The sequence below is a fragment of the Brassica oleracea genome, unplaced genomic scaffold (assembly GCF_000695525.1).
Source record: "Brassica oleracea var. oleracea cultivar TO1000 unplaced genomic scaffold, BOL UnpScaffold00615, whole genome shotgun sequence".
NCBI lineage: Eukaryota > Viridiplantae > Streptophyta > Magnoliopsida > Brassicales > Brassicaceae > Brassica > Brassica oleracea.
Genome location: NW_013617426.1, coordinates 40,650 through 61,750, shown reverse-complemented (window position 1 = coordinate 61,750; position 21,101 = coordinate 40,650). Strand labels below are relative to the sequence as shown.

At 33.4% G+C, this 21,101-nt stretch overlaps 4 protein-coding genes across 6 annotated transcripts; 3 read left to right on the top strand and 1 right to left on the bottom strand.

Moving 5' to 3' along the window:
* On the top strand, nt 1-1,086 carry LOC106319766 (putative clathrin assembly protein At5g65370). Its single transcript, XM_013758159.1, has 2 exons — nt 1-486; nt 648-1,086. Exons 1-2 carry the CDS (start codon nt 41-43, stop codon nt 1,084-1,086), a joined length of 885 nt encoding a protein of 294 aa, XP_013613613.1. The 5' UTR covers nt 1-40.
* A 471-nt stretch (nt 1,087-1,557) lies between these two features.
* On the bottom strand, nt 1,558-4,924 carry LOC106319774 (protein TRANSPARENT TESTA 12-like). Its single transcript, XM_013758171.1, has 9 exons — nt 4,623-4,924; nt 4,265-4,552; nt 3,848-4,101; nt 3,679-3,765; nt 3,421-3,477; nt 2,189-2,427; nt 1,979-2,097; nt 1,791-1,880; nt 1,558-1,705 (listed from the first exon to the last, which is right to left on the bottom strand). Exons 1-9 carry the CDS (start codon nt 4,893-4,895, stop codon nt 1,655-1,657), a joined length of 1,458 nt encoding a protein of 485 aa, XP_013613625.1. The 5' UTR covers nt 4,896-4,924; the 3' UTR covers nt 1,558-1,654.
* A 5,114-nt stretch (nt 4,925-10,038) lies between these two features.
* On the top strand, nt 10,039-11,580 carry LOC106319772 (ovarian cancer-associated gene 2 protein homolog). Its single transcript, XM_013758169.1, has 6 exons — nt 10,039-10,389; nt 10,472-10,570; nt 10,649-10,690; nt 10,902-11,046; nt 11,138-11,239; nt 11,312-11,580. Exons 1-6 carry the CDS (start codon nt 10,039-10,041, stop codon nt 11,401-11,403), a joined length of 831 nt encoding a protein of 276 aa, XP_013613623.1. The 3' UTR covers nt 11,404-11,580.
* A 4,607-nt stretch (nt 11,581-16,187) lies between these two features.
* Nucleotides 16,188-20,052, top strand: LOC106319763 (zinc-finger homeodomain protein 1-like). 3 transcript variants are annotated; one of them, XM_013758153.1, is made up of 2 exons: nt 16,188-16,701; nt 19,075-20,052. In XM_013758153.1, the coding sequence occupies exons 1-2, from the start codon at nt 16,391-16,393 to the stop codon at nt 19,571-19,573; spliced, it is 810 nt and encodes a 269-aa protein (XP_013613607.1). In that variant the 5' UTR covers nt 16,188-16,390; the 3' UTR covers nt 19,574-20,052. The 3 variants fall into 3 exon arrangements, with proteins under 3 accessions (XP_013613607.1, XP_013613609.1, XP_013613610.1); XM_013758155.1 differs by having other exon boundaries at nt 16,189-16,682; nt 19,056-20,052; XM_013758156.1 differs by lacking the exon at nt 19,075-20,052 and having other exon boundaries at nt 16,232-17,321.
* The last annotated feature ends 1,049 nt before the right edge of the window (nt 20,053-21,101 follow it).

Genomic DNA, 21,101 nt, shown 5'->3' with positions numbered 1-21,101 from the left:
TCAGAAAGATAAAACTCGATATAAAACAAAATTTGATCAAATGGGAAAATTCACAACCTTGAGTGGCATATTAAAAGACGAAGCCTCCCAAATGAAACTCAACATGGTTCATTTGTGTAGCTCCGAGAACGCCAAAACCATTGACTTGGCTCTTTTGAAGGCCACGACTCATACCTCACACAAACCACCTTCCGACAAATACGTCAATCTCCTCCAATCGACTGTCGACACGCGTTACGGTCCCGAGACCATCGCTGCGGTGGTGGAGAGGCTGCGTTTGACGACGGACGTGTGCGTGGCTGCTAAATGTCTCATTCTTCTCCATAAGATGTCTAAATCAGAAAATGGACATAAAGGAGAAGGTAGTGTTGTTCGTGTGACTAATCGTAGTTTGATATATAACGAAGGAGGTCGACATTTAAAATTGAATGATCTGAATGTGGATTCATCTCGTTTTACTAGAGAGTTGTATCCATGGGTTCATTGGTAAGATTATATATGTACTGACGTTAATATACTTTTGGTTGAGAATAGAAAGATTGATATAGATATTGACAAAAATCACTGAAAGGTCGTATAGAACAAAATGTGTCTTAATAATAACCAAATATAGTCTTAAGATTATCAACAATTGTTCTTTTGAATAGGTACAAACAATATCTAGATTGTTACTTTCACATTGCGGAGGTTCTAGGCACTGTTTCAAGCATAAAAGAAAGTTCAGAAGATAAGCGTTTGGAGAGTCAACGAGTCTCGTCTTACACAACCGATTGTATTTTCAAACAAATCGGTTTCTTAGTGGCTCTCTTCGAAAATATAAGTGCCCGGCCAGAAACTCCAACGTCGAAATCGAACCAAATCGTTATTAAGATGATAGAACTAATGGTAAAAGACTGCTTCTCGGTCATGATATTGATCAAGATAAGGTTTGAAGAATTGTACGCGAGAAAAGCTAAATCGGACGTGATGGTTCCGGTTTTGGTGAGGCTTGAAAAGTGTAAGGAGACTTTGAGCGACTTTTCTTGGCAACGCAAATATTTGGTTGAAGATTTTTGGTGTTTGGTTTCAAAGTTAAAACAAGGGTAACGTTAGAAGACAAAAGAAATGTTGGATGAAAAACCTAACCTAATCGGTTAATATATTCTTATCTTATAGTGATAGCTTATAAAATAAAACTACCAGTCTTGTGAAGTAACCAGGGCCGGCTTATTAGGGGCGGTGCGACCGCCCCGGGCCCAAGTCCATGTCCTCCCGTGTAATACTAATTAAGGGGTCCAATTTTTTTATAAATCTATATTTTTATAAATAAAAAATTATAAATATAATAAATAAAATTAAAAAGAGCTCAAATTATTTGATATGTATATAGTTTTATTTTCATTACAAAATATTACTGATTAAATTTTAAAAACATTTTAAACATTATCTAAATATAAATTTTAGAGAGTAAAAAAAAATATTTTTCGCCCTAGGACCCTTAACAATGTTGAACCGGCCATGGCAGTAACTCGTTAATTGCTTAGGGCTTCTATGATACTTGAACCGGTTCTAGATAAATTGTATAACACACTTGACTTATTGGGTTTTACTGACAAAATGTTTACAAAGAGAATACAAATATAAGAAAATTATCCTGAAATGTTTCAAGAAATCTTCATTCTATTGTTTTGGACCATTTGTTAACACGTGCTTGTGCTATCTGCGCCTGCAAATTTTGCCAAACTAAAACTAGTAACTGTGGGGCTTTAAGCAAGTCACATGTAGAGAAAAACGTATGCAACATAATTTACCTCCTTTTCCCATTCACATCTCATTGTGATCAAAATTAAAATCATTGTCTGAACTGCGGTTCCTCCAAATATCATACCAGCCCAAATACCCTACAAATAAGTATAATTTCACAATATATTATCATAATCAATAATCTCAATTTATAGAAATGATTTTAATAAATAAAAAGGGAGATTATAAATATTACCATGACACCGAATTTAAAAATCCAACCCATTAAAATTCCAAGTGGAATTCCAATGCAATAGTAACATCCTAAGTTTATATATGCAACGTATGATTGCCAACCCGATCCAACCGCGACACCTACTCACAAGTGATAAATCATCACAATAACGTTGATTTTGTATATAACGAAAATTTATAGAACTGTAAGAATAAATAAATTGTAACATACCGGATAGTACCGGTTGAACGCTATTAAGAAAAACGGTGAGAGCTAATAGAACAGTGAGTTTATTAACGGCTGCTAAAACGGCTTCGCTTGATGAGAAGATCCAAGCAATTTGGTTATGGAAAAGCATTATTATCACCCAAAAGAATAATCCGATTATCAACGATTGTGTCACTGATACAATCGTTGCAAATCTCGCTCCTTTTCCATTACCTGCTCCTAATTCGTTCGCCACTCGTACACTGAAAATAGTTAATGTATGATCAGCTTAAAAATATAATATGTAACACACTGCCTTTTAAATGAAGTGTAACTAATCCTACACACACATATATATAGATATTAGTTGACTGGACTAGTCTTATTGTTGTTAATAGTATACTTGTATCTCCACATAAAAAGACAAATAAAAAACAGGTGAAGAACAAGTAGCTATAGATTATTGGAAATAGAGATCATTTCTAATTTGTGTCCTCGTAAAATCTTATCCAGATAACACGCCAACTACAAAAGAAAAAAAAAACACAAACACGGAAGAAAGTAAGATCTAGCCAAAAATGACAAATGTTAGGTTTCAGTATCCAGAGTTTATGGAATCTCGTAATAAATCTAAATCTAACTTTGCATTAGTGAATTGTCTCTAACCATTTGTATATTATTTTAGATCTTTTTGAATTTCTAACGTGAGATATTTATTCCTAATACTTTGTCGACGTAAATTGACAGTCCACGTGAAAGCCGATATGCCCTTTATTAACCTGATATTATATACCATTTATTTACACTTAGGCTTTGAATGGTGACCAATGAACGAAAGAGAAAACTGAATTTCTTATCATTCTAAAAAAAAATTATCATTCACAAAAAATAGTTTTTCCTTCTTATTATTCCTCATTCCTTTTTTTGTAGAAAAATATAGAACAAAAGCATTCTTTGTTAAATTTGATAAGGAACCAGCATTCCTTTTCATTCCTGCAATTTTATTCCTATATGTTCCTTTCCTATTCGTTCATCGTGTTCCCGAAAAAGTCACCAGGAACCTTATTTTGTTTAATTATAACGACGTGATTCACGAAAATACTTTATAATTTCATGGGCTCCATGTAACAACCAATTACCAAATAAAGTAAATTATAATATATAAGTATGAAAGTGGACTAAACCCATCCGGACCTAGTTAGGATCACAATCATAAATCGGTTTTAGAATCAGCAAATACAATGAAGGGCTTTTACCCGGTTCCGGCGAAGAAAGCGAGGGGAATCATCATCTCCCATCCATTTATCGACATGCTGCCAAAAGTTTTGTTTCACAAGTTAACTCATACATAAAAAAATGATAAGGGATAACAAAGATATAATCATATAATGTTTAAAAGTATGAGAAATGATAAAAAAAAATTAAAGCATTTAATTTGTTATATCTCCGCAACAACCCGTGGAAACGATGTGATCATATCATATAAAAACATACGACGTAGAGAAACGACTTACCATATAGACAAAGAGTCAACGGCTATTCGAGCATTATGAAGATTTCCAGTCATTATAATCAAAATCCGGTAATACCAATTTTCCAAACTGTCCAAAAACCAAATATCTACCGTTAAAGATTGTGTCTGGATTATTAGACAATGTCACAAATACATGTATTAATAGGTACCAAAGCATGACGCCGGAAGAAGCGGAGAGTTTGAGAAACTCCCAAAGCCCGGTGAAGGCTTCGGAAGAGAAGCCGGTCCAAGTGAGTGGACAGCCGCCGCAAACGGTGTAAGCTAAGATAATAAGAACGTTGACCCACCAAGAGATGCTAACAGTAGCCATAGTTCCAACAACTCCGAGTTTAAGCCCATCCACGAACAACCAACTCACTAAAAAGTGAACCACCAATGAAACCGCAGCCGCATACGCAGTCACCTAATTAATAACTCCCAAAAACGATTAGTTAAAAATTGTCATCTAAGAAATATTTATTATGAACAATTTTCCAATTAGTGAACAAGCTTTTAGAAATATTTATTATGATAAACAAGCTTTTAGAAATATCTGAGTGTAAAACAATCAGATATCGATTATTTACGTGGTTTTTGAGCTGGCACTGGAGGAAACGTTGAAGCGGGAAGGACAGAGGGTAAGCGAAATGAAGAGGGATGGCCCATACAGACAAGACGCCAGAAAGCTCGGCGATATCGTCTGGTTGACCGATAAATTTGAGAACCGGAGTTGAGAAAAGATAAGTAGGTAATAACAAGAGACAACAAAAGAATAGAACAATCCAAGAACGTTGCATATAAACTCCTAACATGTAATACTTCCTCGCTCCAAAGGCTTGTCCACACAGCGTTTCCAACGCACTCGCCATCCCAAGCTGCACCGCGCGTTACGTATTATATTAAACAAACAAGAACAAAATGAAAAGCCATTCAGTTACTGCTTACTAAGAGGCCGAAGTTGAAGCCAACGATGACGTTATTAACGATGGATATTGCAGCTAGTTCGAGTTCTCCGAGATGACCAGCGAAAGCTTGAGTTATTACAAGCATCGAGTATGCCGATAATCTAGTAAATATCGCAGGGCCAACGATTTGCCATAGCTTCTTTGTCTCAACCCAAACTCTCTTCTTCAATCCTCCACCGTCTTCTTTCGCCGTGTTAGGGCTTTCCAACAGTGGAACCCTTGACTCTGATTCTTCTTCTCCCCTTCCTCTCATCGTTAGTTCTCTCTCTCTCTCTCTCCCTCTCCCGGTAATTCTGGGAGAAAATATAAAAACAAAAAGATACCGGAAAGAAAGGTGTTAGACTAGAGATGACTGACTACTGTCTGAGTTGGCTTTTATAAAACGATGTGTCTAATAATATATAACTAGGTTAAGATCTGCGCCTTGCGCAGAATCAATATTATATATATAAATTATTTTATGTATTAAATATTTTTACATATTATGAAATAATAAATATATATTAAATAATTAAAAGTTAGTAACTATTAAATATATAATTAAATTGATGCGAACATATAAATCAATTTTATTAATCCAAAAAATATTTTTTTTTATATTTGATAGGATATGTAATTAAATTTAAATGATACTAACATAGATAATATATTTTAGTATATTTTTAATATTAATGTATATTAAATGATAATTTCTACTCATATAGTTTTTTTTATCATTTGTATCTTTTATAGAAAAATAAATAAATTACTGATAACAAAATTTTCATTGTGGGATTAATAGTTTTAGTAATTTATAATTTTTTTTAAAAAATAAGTTGTCAATGATCGTTCAAAACTTTTATCAAAAAAATTGTTCAAAGTAAATTTTGAAACTTAAATATTGTATTTTATATGGTTTATAGTTTAATTTAAAACGATATATATATTAATCTTAATAATTAATTAAATTAGACTTTTTGCTTATATAATTTTTGTAATCATTGGTATTTTGTCATAACAAAAATTTTAAACCATGGATCATAAAATTTGAATATGAGACTTTTAACAGTTTTAGTAATTTATAGCCATTTGTAAAAATTCAAAATATAACATATTCATATTTAGATTTTTATTATATGGTTATTGTGGTTGTTTAATTTATTTAATAGTTTAAAATTAAACAAATATGATAGAAGATACACTATTTTTTTATCAAATCTTTATTATTAAAAATCATTAATTTTCATATATACTTTAGCCACATTAGGCAATTCCGTAAATTTTATTTAAGGAAATAATAAAGTACATTAATTATGAATTTATTGTTAGTTTAATAAAAAAACTTATTATATAATTAGAAGGACCAACATATTTCTCTAATGATTCCAAGAATCATTCTAGTGATGACATGTGGCTACAAAAAGAAGTTGTAATGCTTCTCAAATAATATATAGAGGATTTATTTCTGAAAATAAGTCAAATTTCTAAATATATTTGTTCATTTCATCATAATAATGAATTTCCAATAGAAAAAATTTTGGTATACGTTTAAATATAAAAATTTAACGATTGCAATTTTTATTTTTAGTTGAGATATTTCACACCTATTGAAAAGTTCGTACTAATCATAAATACGCAACTCCAGATAGATTATTTTTTTGTAAATATTCAAATGAAGTCTAAAACATGACATTAGAGCATGATTAACCCGGAGTTTTTAGGATGAAGTTCTTAGCGGAAGTTAGAAAACAGTTTCTTTAACTTCCACTAAAAACCCAACTCTAAAAACTTCGGGTTAATCATGGTCTTATATCCATACGGCTACACAATTTTATGTTTGTGGAGTTAATTTAATTCTAAGTTACTTAACTTCCTAAAGTCCAACTACCACTATATAACTCATCCATCCATGTGTGGTTAATGATTGCAATTTTCAAACACCATTTTTCCTGTAAGACAGTTTGATAAAATTTAGTATTAGAGTAGGTAAGATTTTCGATCTGATGAATTAATATAAGTTGAATACGAGCGTCTTGTTTCTATCCGATGTTTATTATACTTTTCGGGTAATGCTATATAATAAATATATAGGTTTGGTAACGTCCATTTATTTCCGCATGCGTCAGAGTCCCCTTGTGATCTCACCGTTTTTTTTTTCTAAGGGCCAAACACTAATCAGTACGAAACTCATAGAATTCACGTTTTATCTCACTGCTTACACAACGATGGATATATATAGTTAAAAAAATAACAAGTACCTAAAATAAAACAAAATCGCTTAAAAAAAAGATAAACAAAATAGGGAATTTGCACCCTATAACCCATAAAAAAAACCCACTATCTAAGGTCTCTCTCTCCTTATTTCTCTCTTATCTCTCTGACTTCTTGCTAAAAATCTAATTACTCTTTTTTTTTAGTTATTTGGGAAATAAGCCCAACAAAATAATTCCCTCCTATTATTTGTTCTTTCTTAACAAACTTTACAAAGTTGTTAGCCCAGCTATTTTACACTTATCAGAACAAGTGTAGTGTGATTTCAAGGAACTATTCAATAGAAAAATATGCATTATGATACCAGTAGCTTTAGAAGTTGTACACTTGCACGTTTTCTTACAGCCAGATTATATATTTTAACTTCAGAAGTTCATGACTTAAATTTTCACCATTTTACATTTTACATTCACATTTGTACGACAACCAATTTTGTTTAGGTTTGGATTCACTTTCTGTTTTTTCCTATTATTTTGTTTCTTCCCACAATTTATTTTCAATAAAAAAACTATTTTTAATATTGGTTTATTAGTCTCTTACAAATTATATATAAAAAGTATCTGATAAATTCATAAGATTCACGTTTGACAGTTCTACTATCATGAGCCACTTTTTAAAAATTAATTTACGTCGGAAAAATCTGGTTGAACCATATCAAAAACCTTGTGTATACCGTTTATTAATGTGTGTAATTAGTATTACTAATAAATTGTTTTTTTTCCTCTCTAAGATTTTTTTTTTCTTAACACTTTGTTTTATTGAAGTGATTTGAAACATATTACATCATAGAAAAATACGACAAAACGATGATGAGAAACTAATGATTCTTCAGCAACAGAAGCTCGTGAGGATAATCTTCATTGATGACATATTAGCCATATCAAACTAGTCTTATTATAAAATAAGGTAGAATTGGTGTTCTCATTCCAGTAGTATCAGACGGACTTCTAATACTTTATCAAAACATGACAATTTCATCATCTAGATAGATCTTTACCTTCAATTGCTTTTATCAATTTTGTTTCGAATTCGCTTCAGATAAGCTACCATCAAAACATTTTGAATGCAAATACAAATCAAATAAATGATGAGGATTGATGGTTCACACCAATATCAGTAATAGTAGCAGACTAAGCTAAAGAGATCGCATAAGAACAAGCTCTCCAAAAAAACCAGCGACAACCATCACTACCTCCACTAGAAAAGCTAACCCTCCACCATCGTTAATCCACTAATGGAAACAAACATTAACTAAAACGCAAACAACCAAAGCTATCACTTTAGAACAAGACATTATCCACAAAAGGTGAAACTGAAAAATTCAACTTTAAACCAGAAGAAACCAAACCGGAATCACCAGAGTGTAACCAATCACTAACACTGGTCCAGATCCGCCGATACAGATGGACCTGCGAGAGATAAAAGTCTAACCGGAATCTCTGGAAGCCACCACAGAGCACTTCATTGGTAAACCATCATGATAACTTTATGTAACCAAACGCCACCACTAAGTAGAACCAACGAACTCTGACACAAACTCAAATCCAAGATAAACACACAACTAGAAGGGAGAGGGGGAGGCCAGTACCGGTGCTGGATGAGCCACCGAGCCGGCCTTAGATCTGAAATTGGCAGCAGCGACTGAGGGAGATTGAGAGAGACGAGACTTTAGAGCACTCGCAGCGCAAGTCTCTTGCAAAGTCTCTGATAAATTAAAAATATTAAAAGATTAAAAAGGTGGAGAGAGACCGAAGAAAAGAAGGAAGAGAAGCCAGAATCGTACCTGTGAGACGATACTCGTGACCTTTTTCAAGAGACTAGAATACACATGTTCTCATGTTACAGGTTGCTTTTATTTATTTTCTTTTAAAATAATTAAATAGCTAAATTGTGCATAAAGTAATAATAAAAATATTAATGAGAAACTTTAGTTGCTATGTTACCACTAACTAGGTGTTTTCTTGCACCATGTGCAGTAAAGAATTTTTTAAATCTAATTTATATTTAAAAATAAATTTTATTAAATAATATAGATTTTACTATTTTTTTACTAATATTTAATATAGATTTAATATATATTAAATCATTTTGTATAAAACTAATAAAAATGATATAAAATTGTATAATTATCAAAAATTTAGCCTAAACAATATTTATAAAATTTGTAGGTATATAAAAAACTAATGATCTTGCGATTAGATATTTAAATTTTTAAAAAATTGTAGAAATTTTTGAAAGCTTTAGTAATACAAATTGTATAATTATGCAAAAATAATAATACTTCGAAATTTGAAATGTTATATATGAATATATTTATTTTATAGATGATGTATGAGCTATTACCATATTTTAGAAAAAGTTTACCAAAAAGAAATACCAATATCAAATGTAATATATAAATTATTACCATATTTTAATAAGTTTGACAAAAATATAAATTAACATTAAATGAAATTATCTATGTCATATTTTTCTTGAAGCCATGTCATCAATTTCAGTAGTCATGTCATATTTGTTTTATAAAATTGATTGTATAGAGAACATGCGACAAAATCACTTCACAAATATAGTCTAGGGGATGACGCCCTCATGGATTCTAGTTTTTTCCTCTCTATGATCAGAAATTTACATTTTTTTAATGTAAAAACATCAATAATAAGAAACGAAGGTGCCACGCGACAGTTAAACATGGATCTAAATCTAAATCTAACAGCTCATGCAAATATGAAAATTGTTTATAAAAATGTAAAATATTAAAAACATTAAAATGACATACTATTATTTAGAGGGACATTTATTTTGTTTCTTCCCACAATTTATATTCAATAAAAAAATAAAACTATTTTTAATATTGGTTTATTAGTCTCTTAAAAATTATATAAAAAAGTATCTGATAAATTCATAAGATTCACGGTTTGACAGTTCTATTATCTTGAGCCACTTTATAAAAATTAATTTACGTCGAAAAAATCTGGTTGAACCATATCAAAAACCTTATGTATACCGTTTATTAATGTGTGTAATTAGTATTACTAATAAATTGTTTTTTTCTCTTTTTTTTTTTTAACACAAAAATTGTTTTTTTCTCTAAGATTAGAAATTTAACATTAATAATAAGAAACGAAGGTGCCACGTGACAGTTAAATATGGATCTAAATCTAACAGCTCATGCAACTCATCAACACTTTTTGTCCAAAATGCTGAGTCATTCTTATCCCTGCTGCCAAACAGCATCCGTATCACGTCCGCCGAGACTATCCTTCAAGATCAGGGCGATGTTGTCGGAAAGCAAACAGAGGAACCCAAGAATCCTCTGCCTCCACGGATTCAGAACAAGCGGTCTGATTCTCCGTTCGCTTATTACATCTAAATGGCCCGACACGGTCCTCCGAAACCTCGACCTCGATTTCCTCGACGGCCCGTTTCCCGCCACAGGCAAATCGGACATCGAGCGGTTCTACGACCCGCCGTACTACGAGTGGTACCAAGCGAGCAAGGTCAGAGAGTATATAAAGGTTGACTTTTTAATGTTTATTCAAAAACAAAAAGGGTTGACTTTTTTTAAGTGTTTGTGTATAGGGTTTTAGAGAATACAGGAACTTTGAAGAGTGTTTGGATTATGTTGAGGATTACATGATAAAGCATGGACCTTTTGATGGTCTTCTTGGTTTCTCTCAGGTTTGTTTTGATACGACTGAGTATTGATTCTTGATGTGTGCGCTCTTGATTCATTTTGCTCTGTTTTGATTCTTGCAGGGGGCTTTTCTATCTGCTGCTCTTCCTCGAATGCAAGAACAGGTTCTGATGAAGCATTGGCTTTGGTCTCCATAAAATTTGGAAAATTTTAAATAGATAAAAGCCCTGAAACTGTGATTTAAAAAAAAAATATATATATTTATAGTCCCCAAAATTTCAGATTCGGCCCTGCTTAGAATAGTTTGTTTTGTTCTGTGTAAGTGTTTGAGGTTGGGAATAGTTTTTTGTTGTGATGAGAAGTGTTTGTTTGTAGGGAAAGGCTCTAACTAAAGTGCCAAAGGTCAAGTTCTTGGTGTTAATATCCGGAGGAAAAATTCCCGGGTTGAGGTTTGGGCAGCCTGAAGCTGCGGTTGGTGCATTCTCATCTCCTGTTCGTTGCCCTTCACTCCACTTCATAGGTAATATGACATGGGAGATACTTGTATGTAATGTCTGTAACCTTACATGAGAGTGCAGAGTCTGTAATATAATACTATATAATGATTGCAGGGGAGAGGGATTTTCTGAAAACAGAAGGTGAAGTTCTTGTGGAATCATTTGTAGAGCCGGTGGTGATCCGTCATACAAGTGGACACACTATACCTAAACTTGGTTAGTTAAGAAGAACTTAAGATCTGTCTCTTTCTTGTTTTGATTTTGTGAGCTTCACTGTGTCTTCTGCAGAAACTGAAGCTGAGGAGACAGTGTTGAGCTTCTTCCAGAGGATTAGGAAGATGCTTTCTGATGAGGCGTCTTCTGTAAGAAGCTTGATGTGATTGAGAGCTCTAAATAGGTTTCAGTTGGATTAGGTGATCTTATAATTATATCTTTGTATTGTGAGGTGTTGCTTGTTCTTTTTGCATATGTTTCTCTTGGTCATTTGTGTGCCTGTAGATGTAGACAAAAAAATAAGACGGTTAAATATGGTAATAATTTACAACAGTTCCAAGTTCCAACTATTAAATTTAATAAAAGTAGTCTGATCAAATTTTTATTTTGTGTCAACATTTTAAATAGATAAAAGCCCTGAAACTGTGACAATCCATATTTATTCTACATCCCCTTCTAACCAAATTAGTAGCTACCGGCAATCCATTATGGAGCACTTTCCACCAAAAGATCTTAAGCTTAGGTGGAATATTTATTGACCACAGTTTTCCAATAACTTGATTGCGCAAAGTCTGATCAATTTTATGATCAATTTTCAGTAAAGTGTGATTAGAAAACAACTAAACTGTTGACAAAAAAAAAGAAAACAACTAAATTTAGATCAACTGTAAAAAAAATAACTGAGATGTTAACTAAGTCATAAATAGGTTATTGAGTAAAAAAAAATTATGAAGGGTTATTCTAGCCATTCATATTTGAGGTAATTTCTTCTTCTTTTTATTTTCTTTTCTTCACAACATCCGTATTCTTTCTAGCAATACATATCCAATCAAATACTGTAATAATATTTTTGTTAGCAAGAATGTATTCTATTTTATTTAAATTTCCTATATTTTATTTTTTTTTTAAGAAAAATGATGGGCAATACAACAACAAAAGAAAACTCAGAGAGAACCCTAACGCCGCCGTAAAAGAAAAAAAGCGATTCTTGATCTTACCTTTTCCGGTGGCCGGCGAGCTTCGTCGGTGCCGTGAGAAGGTCCTTAGTCTAGTTCCTTGTGTCTGTTTAGGCTGAGATGAGGCTTTCGAGAGTCAGAGAAGTTTTGGATCTGGGAATCGATTTGATTTCATCCTCTGGTTTGCTTGGGCTCCTTCACTCGATCTGTAGCTTTTTCTGGTGCGCGGTGCAAGTTATACCGGCTCTGATGTGGGGTGGTACTTCTTCCATCGGATCGGGTGAAGCAGAACTCACGTATTTCAATGGTGGTCTCTCGTACTTCCTCTGTCCTTTTGACTTCGTTTTGCTGCTTCAGATGGTCTCGATCTCGGTTAGTTGTTATTTGTGTTTGTCTTAACCTAGCTCTGGGTACAAAGCCTTTCGATATAAGTTCGGCTCTGCATGAAGGTCGTCGTTTAAGGGTGTTCTTATGGGATTTCTTAATGAAGTTTCTTCGTGGAGGCAACTTGAGAGAGTGTAGCGAATTCGAGTCAGGGGTTCGGCTTTTAGATTTCTTGGAAGAAAATTCAGTTGTTGATGGACTTGTGGAGTTTTTTTGGTCTAATGGCTTTGGTGGGAGATATCACTTTCTATGTTTTCAGGTAGAGTTTCTCTGCATTGAAAGTTGGTCGTGCTCTGTCTTCAACAAGGCTTCTGGTTCTTGATTGTTGTCATCTTTGGTAAGGCCTTGCTGTTAGTCCTCTGGTCGTTGTATTGTTCTCTTCTGTTGATGAAGTTTCGGGGCGGGGAAGTTGTGCAGTTCCTTGGTTTGAAACCAACGGGTTCTTCCAGATTACTTGGTAAGGGGCTATGGAGCCTTAGCTCAATTGCGTGCAGTCTTTGAGTAGTTAATTGCCAACCGTCGTCTTCTTTGGCTGCTCGAATTGAAGATCGATTCTCTTGTGGCTTCTTGTGTTGGAGCAGTCTTATGTATTGTTATTGAACATGTTTCTCTGGTGGAACAGTTCCAGGAGATCCTCTTCGAACTCAAATAAATTAGGCTTGCATCGCTTTCTCACTCATTTCTGCTTTCGGCTCCGTTCAGCTTCTCCATTATTGAATTGCATCATGTATCTCCCTATGGTCCTAATCAACTTTGTCATTTTCTTTTGTTTAGTTTATGGTTCAGTGTATGTTTTAATCTTAGTCTCCGGATAGTGCATATCACCTTGCCGGCTTATGGCTCTAGAAAGCTTTGTATGATACTTTGTTCAAAGTTAATATTAATCTACTAGCAGTGGCGGATCTAGAACCATTTATAGCTAGGGGCACAATACTAAAAACAAAGCAAAAAAATTATGAATTGCGGGCACAAATTTGTTTATTCACTAAACTAAAACAACTGAATCAAATTAGCTTAAATTGTTTAGAAAAAAAAATAAAAAAAAGAGTAGGGGGGCACGTGCCCCTGTACCCACAAACCTATGTCCGCCCCTGTCTACTAGACGACAAAAAAAAAAGGAAAATGATGGGAGAAAAAAAGAATGGACGGTGCACTAAAGAAGAGGAGTTCAATTATTTTTCCTTTTGATGAAGCATTAAATGGTCAAATGGATTCTCATGATAATCTATAAGTTCCACTTGTAGCCAATGTTTTACTTCTTTCTCAATCTACTCTCATGCTCTATTATCTTAGCTTTGTCGGTTGCTTTTTAGTCTTCAAAAAATAAAATTTGGTTCTAAATTATTTTCACATTTTTCCTGTATAAAAAACATTATAGATATGTATACAATTACTGTACATATGGAATTACCAACATAACTTTTAAAATAAGTATTTTTGGGCTAGATCAGGTAATAGATCTATGGGTTGTGACAATTCCGAACTATATAAATATTAAATCCTAATAAAGTTGTATTCCCACGCTCGCAGAGCTTTGACTGTTTCGTTTTGCTTATATCTCGGATCGCTTGTTTGGTTTTGCTAGTCTATGCTTGTTTGATAACATTATTTTGTCTCTTTTAGTTTTATAGTTCTGGTGCGCGCACGGCTTATGTTATGTTCTTGATTTCTACTTAATTCATTTCTTAAGAATCATTTCTTGTGTGTTTATGTAATGTTCTGAAGAGTATGTCATTTCCATCCATCATGTTTTAAATTTGAAAATGTTGTTGTGTGTTTGTTAATAAACAGAGACCAATCCTCTGTGTGTCTCCATGTAGGAAAGCTGTTTCCCGCCAGCTGACATGTACATATCAACTCGTCATCTCAAACGTCTTTCAGTATCCACTTTGCTCATTTTCTTACAATCATCAGACCCGGTCTTTATATTTTTATTTTTGTTCCGAACATCAAAGTTTTACTTACGAATTATGTAAATTCATGATGCAATTTACGAAAGACTAGTCACTAAAAACAATTTATATGAGTATTACTCCTTGTCAGAATGTTTAGTATAATAAATGATCACCTTAAAGTAGGCCTGAGAAGGATCGGATATCCGGACAATTTAAAGGTATCCGGATCCGGATCTTTATCCGGCGGATCCATAATTTTACTATCTTTATCCGGATCCGGGGTTCTCGGATATCCGGGTGTCGAATATCCTTCTAAAAATTGTAATATCCGGCGGATATCTGGATTTGGATCCTTAAAATAAAAAAAAAAAATATTAACAATAATTTAAAAATAAAAAATATATAATGTTTTTAATTATTTCTATGTATAATATTACAAAATTTACATGAAATATATATATATATACTATTATAAAAATGAAAATATATGAAATGAAATTAATTTTTATATATAGATATTACTATTTTTGAAATAGATATTTATAAAATTTACGGATCCGGATATCCGGACTAAAAAATTAAGATATCCGGATCCGAATCCGGCTTTGACGGATCCAACATTTTACTATTCGGATCCGGATTCGGCCCTTCCGAATATCCAGATTTTCGGATCGGATCCGGATCAAATCTCGGATCGAATCCCGGATCGAATCCCGGATCGAATCTGGATCTCGGATAAAAGTCTCAGGCCTACCTCAAACGTTTCTTCTTTCAACTTTTGCAAAAAATCTACGCGTACTTAAATGTAAACATTGTTTTATTTGCTGGTACTTAAATGTAAACATTGTTTTATTTGCTGACTTATAATAATTATTTTTAGCAAAAAAAGACATTAAATAAAATTAATTTAATAAAATGAATTATTTAGTAAATAATTCTGAAAAGTTGTCAACAAAAAATCAGACCTTGAAATTATTAAGGGCATTACAGATTTTGATGTGATTAGACTGCGCCCATCACTTTATCACAGAAGAATCAATGCATTCATCTATACTATTGGCATATCGACAAAAATAATTATCACATTTTTATTATATTCCTTTTTAGTTTCCCCAATTTTTTTTATCTCTAATACTATCCTTCGCTTTAATTTTAAAACCATACACTACACTATTTGTATTTTCTGTCCAGAAAAACAAATAAGCTTATTACAATGCCAAAACAAAGAAGCTGCTTATTTCATTTTTTTCTATTTTCAGCTTTCTTTCTTTAGAAAAAACTTGTAAAACATAAACAATACCATCATTAGAAGCTACTCAGGAAACCTTCAAACCACAAGTGACTAAATTATGATTGTTCCCCAATTTGATTCTTAAACAAAAAGAAAACATATTTTACATAGTATAATGTCAATTAAAAATCAATTCAGTCAGCATTTCACGGAACTAAAATGTTTTCAATCGATCTCTATAAATCATATTCATAATTAGATTTATTTTCAAATAGTACAAAATGAAATAGCTGTAATAAGCAATTAATAAGTACATAAATTGGTTTTACTACTTAGTTGAGAAAAAACAAAGTACATTATAAAATAGTAGTAATGATCAATTAATAAATATATTGGTTCTACTTAGGTGACAAAATACATTGTTTCAACTATATTAAAATCAAATACAGTATAAAATTAGAAAGGAAAAAAAACAATGTAGAGAGATCAAAGAAAGCGTTACAAAGTGTGGTAGAGGATAAATTTATTAGATTCCGATTTCCAATAACCAAGAATGTGTATAGCAAATCTAGAGAGAGAGTGAAAAGATAAACCCTTTGAACACTCTCTCTCATTTCTTCTCCTTCGTAATCTTCATCTCTCAGAAAACAACTTAGTTTCTAAACCATCTCATTCTCCACTTGCTTTAATGGACTTTGAAGAAGAAATTAATCTTCACGAGGAAGAAGAAGAAGGAGACGCCCTTTACGACTCTCCTCCTCTTCCTCCACCGTCTCGCGTCCTCAAGGCCTCCACTGAAAGTCCTGACACCGCCGGAACAACCTCAACCGGCGAAGGAGGATATATGGTGGCTCACGGCGGTTCTTCCCTCGGAGGGGGAGGCAGGTTTAGGTTCCGTGAGTGTCTCAAGAACCAAGCGGTGAACATAGGAGGACACGCGGTGGATGGCTGTGGTGAGTATATGCCGGCTGGAATCGAAGGTACCATCGAAGCCCTAAAATGCGCCGCTTGTGGCTGTCACCGTAACTTCCACCGCAAGGAATTACCTTACTTCCACCACCTCGCGCCGCCGACGCCGCCGGGAGCCTACCGTCTTCCAGCTCCGATGAGTTACCGACCATCACCGTCACAAGCTTCTCCTGTCCAGCTGGCTCTTCCTCCACCAGCAGAAGATCGAATGGAGACTTCTTCTGCGGAGGCAGGAGGGATGAGGAAGAGGTTTAGGACTAAGTTCACGGCGGAGCAGAAGGAGAGGATGTTAGGTTTAGCTGAGAGGATTGGTTGGAGAATTCAGAGACAAGATGATGAAGTGATTCAGAGGTTTTGCCAAGAGACTGGAGTTCCGAGACAAGTGCTTAAGGTTTGGTTACATAACAACAAACACACTCGTGGTATGTCGTCTTCATCACCACTTGATCAACATCAGAATCCAACTCTTCCTCCTCCTCCATGAACAAGAGCAACCATGCATGATTCTTGAGTTTCTCGATCACTACTATTGTTTAGTTTGTACCCATCTTCGTTTGATAACGATGTTGTTGATTATCATTCTGGTTAATTGCGTTTTTCGTTATTAACATCCATAGTCTCTTGGCAAATCCTTGAGTTGTCTAAGCTATTTATTAGTCAGGTCTTTAGTAACATCACATGTGTCAGTGTTTTTTTTTTTTTGAATGAATGTTAAATTAATTCAAGAAAAAAACTTTTTTACAATGACTGCGACATAAGTTGAGTGTTTAGAGTGTTTCTTAAGCATGTGTCAGTGTTTAAACTTTAACTTTAGCATGTTTGTCTATGAATTTATATATACATATAAACTCGTGTATTTATATTAGTGTGTATTCGTTAGTGCATGATTACTGTTTTTGTGTGTAATCTTCTCCGTTAGTGCTTCCTTAATTAGCACTGCTTGACATTGTTCTTATTTCTTAAGTTCTTGGTGTCTGAAGAGTTATTATATTTACTTGCTTCACCATTAATATTTCCCATATACACACGCATTTATAGATCTGATCATGTTCTTGTTTCTGAAGTTCTACGTTTGTAAGAGTTAATATATTTTCTTGATCATCATTTTGCACACACACACACAAAGATATTAGAAAATATATATCTGGGGAAGGTGACATGTGGGCTCTTTGGAAGCATGAAGGAGAAGAGATAAAAACATATGGGCACACATACAAAACTACATGGTATCAATGACGCTGTTCTACCAAATCCCTACACTCTCACATGAAATCAGTTTTGTTTTTCTAGTTAAAGAACATTAATCATTCTTTATTTCACTTTTTGTTTGTTTAATTTCTACATACATACTACTCAAAAGTTAATTTTGATAATAAAAAAGAAGAAGTTAATTTGGGTCATTTTACATTTATTTTCATAGAGAAATGACCTTTTCCATTTGATATGTATATTTAATATCCTCTTAAACAAATCATTTTAGTAGTAATAACGGCAAATTGAAGAAGTTATATTAAATGTACAAGTGATTGAGCCTCGTAGTTTTATTCAAATTAACGGGTTGTGAAAAACTCCAGATACCAAATGGAAAAAAAGTAAATTCAAACTAAATTCTTTTAGTAAAAAAAAACTAAATTCAAATGAATGAATTAGGGTTTCTAGTTATGACGGGTTCGACTGGTGACCATTCTGAAAACAATTGGAACAAATAGAAAATGAACGTAAAGGAATGAAATTGCAGGAATGAAAAGGAATGGTTGTTCTTTCTCAAATTTAACAAAGAATACTTTTGTTCTTTATTTCTCTACAAAAAAAGAATTGTAGGGAATGAGAAGAAAAATTTATTCCTTGCGAATGGTGATATTTTTAGGAACGTTAGGGAATGCATTATTACTCGCCGTTCCCTGGTCACCATTCATAATGTAATTAGACTTATTCTTGGGTTCACCCCATAGTGTGAACCTCTAGTTTCACCAACCAATAGGATTGTGTTATTTTATATTTGATATCTTTTAAAAAAAGAAACAAAATATTGTCAAATTATATTATTTTTTCAAAATTAAAAGATAAAAAGAAATAAATAAAAAATAGTATTAATTACAAAAAAAAATATTTTTAACGTCGTCGGCAAAACATTAAACCCTAAATCCTAATCCCTAAACCTTAAATTCTAAACCCTAAACTCTTGGGTAAACCCTAAACTCTAGGATAAATCTCAAACTCTAAATCAAAATCACTAAACACTAAAACACTCAAGGGTTTAGGGTTTAATGTTTTTATTTAGAGTTTAGGATTTAGGGTTTTTGAGTTGTAGGGTTTAGTGTTTTTATTTAGAGTTTATGATTTATCCAAGGGTTTAGGGTTTACCCAGCCGGCTGGAATCGAAGGTACCATCGAAGCCCTAAAATGCGCCGCTTGTGGCTGTCACCGTAACTTCCACCGCAAGGAATCACTTTACTTCCACCACCACGCGCCGCCGCCTCCTCCGCCGCCGGGATTCTACCGTCTTCCAGCTCCGGTGAGGTACCGACCACCACCGTCACAAGCTCCTCCCCTCCAGCTCGCTCTTCCTCAAAGAGAGAGGTCAGAAGATCGAATGGAGACTTCTTCAGCGGAGGCAGGAGGGATTAGGAAGAGGTTTAGAACTAAATTCACGGCGGAGCAGAAGGAGAGGATGTTAGGTTTAGCTGAGAGGATCGGATGGAGGATTCAGAGACAAGATGATGAAGTGATTCAAAGGTTTTGCCAAGAGACTGGTGTTCCGAGACAAGTTCTTAAGGTTTGGTTACATAACAACAAACACACTCTTGGTAAGTCGTTGTCGCCACCACTTCACCATCATCAGAATCCAACTCTTCCTCCACATGAGTCTTCGTCGTTTCATCATGAACAAGACCAACCATGAATCATGCATGAGTTCTTGATCACTACTAGGGTTTTAAGTTAGCTGATTCATTACTTAAAATATTTGAGAAGGTTTTATTGCTTAATTTATGTACTCATTTTGGTATTTTCATGTTGATGATCTTTCTGGTTAATTACGTTTTTCATTATGATTAGCTTCTAAAATATCTTAGCAAATACTTGATTTGCTTAGTTTTTTTATTAGTGAGGTCTTTAGTAATTAGCATCACATGTGTCCGTCAGTGTTTAAATCTATCAAGTCTTTTTTTTGTCTAGGAATTTATACGGATTCGTACGTGTGTGTGTGTATTTAATTTGTGTATGCAGTTGTGCAGTAGATAGCATATGATTAATGTTTTCATGTGCATTTGTGTGTGAATCCTTTTGATGAATGCTTCTTTTGCACTGGTTGACATTGTTCTTGTTTATTAAGTTCTTGGTGTTTGACAGTGTTCTCATGTTCCTTGACCACCATTTCCAACGCGCACACACACACATTTGCCGATTTGATAGTGTTCTTGTTTCTTGAGTTATCTAGGTGTTTTAAGAGTTAATATATTTATCCTACACATACTAGTATACTACATATGGTTATTAATACTCCCTCCGGTTTTTTAATATAAATCGTTTTAGAATTGTGCACATACATTAAAAAATCATTAATTTTTTATATTTTCTAAACAAAAACAACATTAATTATTTACCTAACCACAAATCAACCAATAATAAAATAGTATGTATATTATCATTGATCATATAACATTAAATGTTAATAAATTTTACATAGAAAATCGAAAACGTCATATAATTTGAAACATTAAAATTTCTCTAAAACAACTTATATTAAAAAAAGGAGGGAATATTATTATGTTTTTGTGGGTTTCTATATGTACTTTTCATTTAGTTGTCCAATGAGTGTAGTAGGACTCATATGTGGATCGGTCGGAATCTCCTTGGGATGGAGATTTCTGCGTTAAAAAATTAATTCAATTGATAAGATATAGACGTGGACTATTCAGTAACCAATCAGCATATAAATATATATTGTTCAACTTAAAAATCATTTATTTGTTCCCCCTTAGAAATGAAAAAGATGAAGTAACATCTGATAGCTGCTGCAATAGTATTCTAATTCCTTGGAATTAGCTCTTCACTTGACAAAAAAAAAGAAATATGTCGATGCATCCAAAGCCAGCTTCGTCTGTCTTCCTAATTGTTTAGACTATATGCGTGTATAAGTGTATTTATATAGCGTTGTTCTTTGAAGATCTGGGGAATGCGACATGTGGGCTCTTTGGAAGCATGAAGGAGAAGAGGAGTATAAGACATATGGGCACACATGCATACATAACTATATTAATGATGTTCTTCCAAATCCCTAGCTAGACTCTCATTCTGACCTGGAAGAATCAATTGTTTATTTTTTTTCTCAAGTGCATTAATCATTCTTAATTAATTTTCCCGTTTCATACTAATCACTATAATCGAGGATATACCTTTCCATTGGATCCATATGTTTAGTAATGTAT